Below are 6,644 nucleotides of genomic sequence, written 5' to 3' on the forward strand. Positions count from 1 at the left end.
GCTGGGGGAAGCCGGGGGGGGGGGTGTCCGTCCGGGCAGGGCTTCCTCGGCGGCGGCCCCGCGCTCGGCAGGCTGCGGGAGGGGGGCGGCTCCTTTTGGCTGCGGCCCGGGGTGTTCCTGGCTGGCTTGTCGAGGGCGCTGCGGCCGCGTTGCTCACCGCCTGGAGCCTCCGCTTTTACAGCCGGAAAGTGGGTGTGGGGTGTGTGTGTGTGTGTGTTAGAGTGCTGGCCTCTTGGGATAGGGAAGTCCTGGGTTCGAATCCCTGCTGCGGCCTGGCTGGAAGGTTCCCCCAGAACAAATTGAGACATCCATAGCCACCAGGCACTCCTTTCCTGCTCTGGCCTGCTGGAGGGTTTAAAAGAAGAACGTGGGGGGGGGGGGCGGTTTTACCGCACCCTGCCCTGAAGGCAAAGGAGCCCCTCAAGAAAGCAGGGCTGGGACCCAGAGCCGGCCTGCTGCAAGACACAGACCCAAAAGAGGCAAAACCAGAACCTGGCCCGTGGCCACCTGCAGCTCACGGCGCCCCGCTAAGGGGTGTTTCTCTTTCAGAGGCAGCAGGGGAGCGGGAGGCCATGTCCTGCCTTCCCCCAGGACAGCCCCCAACAACCACCGACCACCCAGCAAGCAAGTCACCAACAACCACGAACCACCACCCAACAGGGGCACAAAGCCAGGAACCAAGTCCTGCCGCAGAGCTGGATGCCAACACTGTGCCCGTATGTATCCCCCTGGCCGGTACTGTGAGTGGACCACACAACATCCGCCACACCCTCTCTGGCTCACCCGCTTGCCCATCATCCGGTTTAGTAGATGCCCTTTGAGTAGCCTGCCCGTCTGCGCCTGAGAGAATCAGTGGGTGCCAATCAAACATAAGGAGCCACCATGCCCACCAGTGGGGGTGGGGGACATTTTAATCTCGCTGGGCGTTCTGTTACAGACCCAGAAACTCCTGCTCTGTTTGTTATTCTATTCTGGTTTTAACTGTTGTTGGGAACCCTTCTGTTACTCTCCCGGGACCTTTGGGAGCTGTGCCTAAGGCCCCCCCCTGAGATTTCTGGATCATCAAAAGAGACCACATCAGCGGGACAGATAAATTCCTTCTCTTTCCTGAGTTTTGGACTTCTCCTTCCTTTTCTCCTAAGAACTCTCCCCTCCTTGAGAGCACCGGAGGAGCCCTTCGCTCACCCACTCCTCCTGGGGGGGGGGGCATTCCCAGCTGACAGGGCTCTTGCTCAGCCGTCTTCACTTTCGGTTTCTCTCATTGAATTCCTCCCACGCAGGTTCTTCTGAATACGGCAGCTTCACTCTCCTTATGAAGAAGAGAAGAGATTTATACCCCACCCTTCACTGCCCGAAGGAGTCTCAGAGCGGCTCACAAACTCCTTTCCCTCCCCCTCCCCACAACAGACAACCTGTGAGGCAGGCGGGGCTGAGAGAGCTCTGACAGGAACTGCTCTTTTTCAAGGACAGCTCTGAGAGGACTACGGCTTGCCCAAGGTCATCCAGCAGCTGCGAGTGGAGGAGTGGGGGATCAAACCCGGTTCTCCCAGATTAGAGTCCACACACTTAACCACTACACCAAACTGCCCGAGTGCCTTTTCAAATCCTGCTCCCTGTAGTTCCCCCCATAAATTCTAAACCTCGCTTGGGAGAAGATCTGGTTTGTTTGTGGCTTGAACTTGCTTGCCCAGGATCCGGGCAAAGGTTCCCAAACCTCTCCTTCTGCTCCCCCGCCCTCGCTGGGGAGTGGGTCAGCCTTCCAAGCTCTGCAGGCTGCGGTTCCCCCACACACACACACACGGAGCGGAGGTTCCCCCGAGTTGGTCGTGGTTCTGGGTGAGCGTCCCGCACCCAAGGCAGAGAGTCCACACTTGTCTCAGGGCACCCGTGAGCAGGTGCCAGTGGGGTGCCACCCTGACCACAAAGCAGGGCACCCGTATTTAGAATTCCTGCCGTCATGTTCCAAGAGGACCCTCGGCGCTCCATAGCTGGAGTTCGACCGCCAGTCTGCCAGGTTTCCTGGGGGGGGGTCAGCCCTCCGGAGCCCCTTGGAGGGGTGGGGCTTTGTGGCTTCCACATGAAGCTGGTGGTTTTGTCTGGCTGAGGGGAGGGCGCCTTCCTGCCTGCAGAAGGCTCCTTGGGGCGCTGCTGATAGGCACAGAACCATCCAGCCTGGTGGCAGCCCAAGGGCTGCATTGGGGGGGCCTGGGGGAGGGGGGAAATACCTGAGCCCCCACACCTGCCTTCTCCCAAACCACGCGCACACGCACACACTGCCCAGCAGTGGCTCCCGGCTGTTTCCCAGTCCTGGGGATGGTGCTGGGGACTCTCAGCGTCCCCAAGCAGACCCTCGGGCGGCCACTGAGCCACAGTCCATCCCTCGGGGATTCCTTCCACGCCGCCTCCCGTGTCCTGGTCTCTGGGATCCTGAGGGAGGTTCCCTGACCCAGCTGCCCCAAATGTTGGCAAGGTCAAGAGACTGCCCCAAGATGCCCCAAGAGTCCTGAAGCCAAGTAGCAGGTCACACAGGCGGGGGAGCGTTTCCCTTCCTCCATCCCACGCTGCACAGGAAAGGTGGGAGGGGTGTGTGTGAGCATCGCATCCTTCCAGGACGCACCCTGAGCCCCCCGCTGGGGCTGGCGCAGGCCGACGGTTCCCTTCCCCCACCCAGCCCCATTGTGGTTTCCCAGCCTGACTGACTCCCGGCGGCCCTTGGCGATTGATTCCCTGCCACCTCCCACCTTGCTCGGCCCTGCTCTGACCATTGGAAGAGGCAGGGGTGTTTTCTCCCCCCTCGGGACTCACCTTTCCCTCCTACCTGGGGGGAACAGGGCAGTCAAGTGAGGAGGAGGAAGGAGATGTGACTGTTTCGTTTCCACTCCCTTTCCTGGGCTGCTTGCACACCGGCCCTGTAAGTCCCCAGGATGGCAGCGCTCCTTGTGGGAAATCCGGAGGCAGGGTGGGGTGTGTGTGCGTGCGGGTGCACCCCTCTGCTGTGTCCCAGACTTTTCTCTGCTGCCCCTCCCCAACTTCATTTCTGGCAGTCCCTTAGAATGCCCTCGCAGCGCTGGCATGTCCCCCCCCCCTTCCCCTGCCGCTTCCTCTCTTCAACATTCCAGCTTCCCAGCCGGCGGTCTCCTGGCAGTCCTGGGTCAGTCTAGAGTCCGTTCTGGGGCACACGTGAGAGGAAGCAAGGCTTCTTCTGAGGAAAAAATGGCTTTTCCTGGCCAGTAAGCATCTAGCAGGGACAGGGCTGGATCCACAAGAGCAGCACGACAAAGACCAGAGACAGGTGCCCGTCTCTGTCTCCTTCCCAGAGAGACTTGCAGGAGACGGGACAAAAAGCGCAGGGCGGAGGCGGGGGTTCTGCACCTGTGACGTCATCCGCCAGAGTTCTGTGACCTCACAGGGTCTGCCGAGAGGCCCCTCCCACTTGAGGCCCGCGGCCCCCGACTTCTGGGCACAGCCAATGGCCCCTCTGCTCCTGCTGCTGCTCCTTGGCCTCCTGGTCTCTGTGCCAGGGTCGGGGGCGTGGCCACGAGGTACGGGGGGGGCTTGGGGGGCACTGCCGTGGGGTGAAACCTGTATAGGCGGAGCTGAAAGAAGTTCCCTTCCCATGGCCACATCCCCGCCTACCCAGCAAAGTCTTCACCCTGACCTAGAGGTTAAGTGTGCCATCTGGGAGAGCCGGGTTTGATTCCCCACTCCTCCACTCGCAGCTGCTGGATGATCTTGGGCAAGCCGTAGTTCTGATAAGAGCTGTCCTTGAAAAAGAGCAGTTTCTGTCAAGAGCTCTCTCAGCCCCACCCACCTCACAGGGCGTCTGTCTGTTGTGGGGAGGGGGAGGGGGAGGAGATTGTAAGATGCTCTGAGACTCCCTTGGGGGTAGTGAAGGGCCATGGGGTATAGATCCAATCTCTCCTCCTCCTCTGGGCTGGCCCCGTCTCCTCTCCATCTCAGAAGGGAAGCAGGGAGGGCCCTGGGGAGCACGTGGGGGTGGGGGGCCAGTCCAGGCAGGGCTGGCAGGCGGGGTCATCAGACCAACTCTGCTCCTCTCTGGCCAAGGAAACCCCACAGAGCCCCCAGAAGTCGGCTGGGACTGGACAGCACTTCCCGCACACACACACACCCCACTCCCGCCTGGCCTCACAGCAGAGCTGGGACCCCGGAGGAGGGAGGGAGGGCTGAGGAAGGCAGGGAGGGGGGCAAGGGCTTCCTCACCACGGCTCTGCTTCTCTCTCCCCCCCCCTTCAGCCTGCGGGTTTCGGCCGGACTTTGACGGGCCCCAGGCGTCCCCCATGGCCGGGGGCCGCATTGTGGGGGGCACGAAGGCCCACCCTGGAGAATGGCCATGGCTGGTCAGCATCCAGACCACGACGTACCACTTCTGCGGGGGAGCCATCGTCCACCCCTGGTGGGTGCTCTCGGCGGCTCACTGTTTCCAGGATGCGACCAGGTAAGCCGCGCAGGGATGAAAACAGAACCCCAGGCCTCAGCTGACTCCCAGCCCAGGCGGGCCCCCGGGGCACAGCTCTAGCCCCACCCACTGGCTGGAGCCCCTCGACTGGGAGCCAGGCCCCCACCCCAAGCCCCCGCCCTCCCTCCGAGGCAGTCCCCGGCAGAGAGAGAAAGAGAGTGGGGCGTGAGGGCTGGTGGCATCTCGGAAGGACTGGGTGGGGGGTGTGCAACTTCGGTTGCTTCCTTGGCAGTAAGTTGCAGGTTGCTGTGTGGGTCCCAAGCACGATCCACGCACAGGAGTTGTGGCATACCCCCCGCCCCCCAATCAATCAAAAGGACGCGAAACAGCCTGCAGGCCTTCAGGCTCGCCAGAACTCTTCCTTGGGCTGCATGTCTCTGTTACGTATTCGATGTCTCAGTGACTCCGCGGCTACGTTTCACTCAGGTGGCTGAGGCAGAACAGGCCTTCTGCTCCCCCAGAGGTCAGAGAAATGTCCCAGGTCTCCGCCCAGCAGTGATTCCCCCATCCCCTTACTCCAAAGGAGGGCAGCTGCTGGGCTCAAAGCCTACTCTCCCCCCACGGAGCTGCGCGTCCAGCCCCCTCTGCATCTGCAGCGCCACCGTTTAGGGGCTCTGGCTGGATGCTGCGCCTCCTCCTTCCCTCCTGGAAGTGAGCCTGGGGGGTGATCTCTCACGGCTTCCCAGTTCCAAGAAACCGCACTCCAGGGACGGTGGGCTTACCTGCTGCCCCTCCCAGTCGCCCTGCTTTGGACAGCTCAGCCGAAGGGGCGTCTACACACGGCCTGTTCAAGCACCGGGTGGAGCGAGGACGTAAAGAAAAGGTGAAAACAGACACGGTCTTCTCACCCGATGCTCTGTACTTATCCTAAATTGAGCAAGATGGGTAGCTGTGTTAGTTTGTAGAAGCAGAAAAGGGCTAAGAGTCCAGCAGCACCGTAAAGACTAACAAAATATGTGGGAGGGGAGGAGCTTTCGTGAGTCACTGGCTCACTTTTCCAGGTGCCTGAAGCTCTTATCTGAAGCAGCGAGCTGTGACTCAACGAAAGCTCCTCCCCTGCCACAAATGTTGTTAGTCTTTCAGGAGATCCTGGACTCTCTTGCTCTTTTCTCTCCTACGTGATATTTAATTAGAACGGGCCAAAATTACTTGAAGATACAGTCGATAAAAGTCTGCCGTGACTGTAGTGATCAGATCCGAGGGTTCTCCCTTGGCCTGTGGACAAGATGCAGCCCCTAGAGGAGGGCTTTTTAGCCCTCCATGGCCTGAGACCAAAATGGCCAAGAGCAACCAGCTCCCTCTTCCCCATGGTCCGGGTGGGGGACCCTGCACTCCCCTTGGCCCCCCACCGCCCCCTGGGGTGTCGCCCTCCTCTGCCTTCTCGGGCCAGCCCCTCTGGCTGTAGCGTGGGCAGGTCTCTCTCGGAGTGCCCCCCCCACCTGCCTGTGTCCTTGGCATTTCCAGGCCCTCACATTGCCCCGGGCTGTGCCAAGAGTCAACTCTGAGCTGCTGCTTCCGGGCCAGCTAGCAGAAGCCAGCAGAAGGGCGCCTTGGGGCACGTAAAGAGTGCAGGCCCAGTTAATGACATTCTGATGTGAAATTCTGGGTGAGAGGCATTTAGTCACAGGTGGTCCCTGCTGTTCTGTTGGGTCTCGTGGTCTTCCTTACGGCGTTTGTTGCCAAATGGAAGCGGCTTTCTTATGAGCCCCGTTTTCCCCGTGAGTAGTGATAAGACTCCCTGCAAGCACCTGACTCAGCGGTGCCCCCTCTTCCCTCGCCGGGGGGGGGTGTCCCTTGGGCGGGGGCTCCTTGGAGCAGGGCTTCTGATTGGCTGGCGTCCTCCCACGCAGGCCTTGCTCAGCTGCCCGCCGTTCCTCTTCTGGGCACCAGAGTCACACGCCAAAGGGCGTCTGGGCTGCCGGCCCCGAAACTCCCAGGCTGCTGCATTCCCAGCAGAGGGGCCCTCGGGTCCTTCCCCACACATTTTTGGCCTCCCTTGTTTCTCCAAGCCCTGTTCTGAATGCTGAAAGCTTTCATGGAATAGAATCATAGAGAGTTGGAGGGGACCTCCAGGGTCATCTAGTCCAACCCCCTGCACAGTGCAGGAAATTCACAAATCCCTCCCCCCCTCCCCCACACCCACACACACACACACCCAGTGACCCCT

General features: G+C 60.9%; 1 protein-coding gene across 1 annotated transcript in view; it reads left to right on the forward strand.

The window, feature by feature from the left end:
• Positions 1-6,644, forward strand: part of LOC107124414 (serine protease 55-like) — a 16,756-nt gene that overhangs the window by 4,610 nt on the left and 5,502 nt on the right. The window contains exons 2-4 of the mRNA XM_015427878.1: positions 72-188; positions 550-716; positions 4,255-4,456. Of these exons, the coding sequence (XP_015283364.1) occupies positions 72-188; positions 550-716; positions 4,255-4,456 (486 nt within the window). The remainder of the gene's footprint in view (positions 1-71; positions 189-549; positions 717-4,254; positions 4,457-6,644) is intronic.

The sequence above is a fragment of the Gekko japonicus genome, unplaced genomic scaffold (genome assembly GCF_001447785.1).
Source record: "Gekko japonicus isolate JY-2015 unplaced genomic scaffold, Gekko_japonicus_V1.1 scaffold761, whole genome shotgun sequence".
Classification (NCBI taxonomy): domain Eukaryota; kingdom Metazoa; phylum Chordata; class Lepidosauria; order Squamata; family Gekkonidae; genus Gekko; species Gekko japonicus.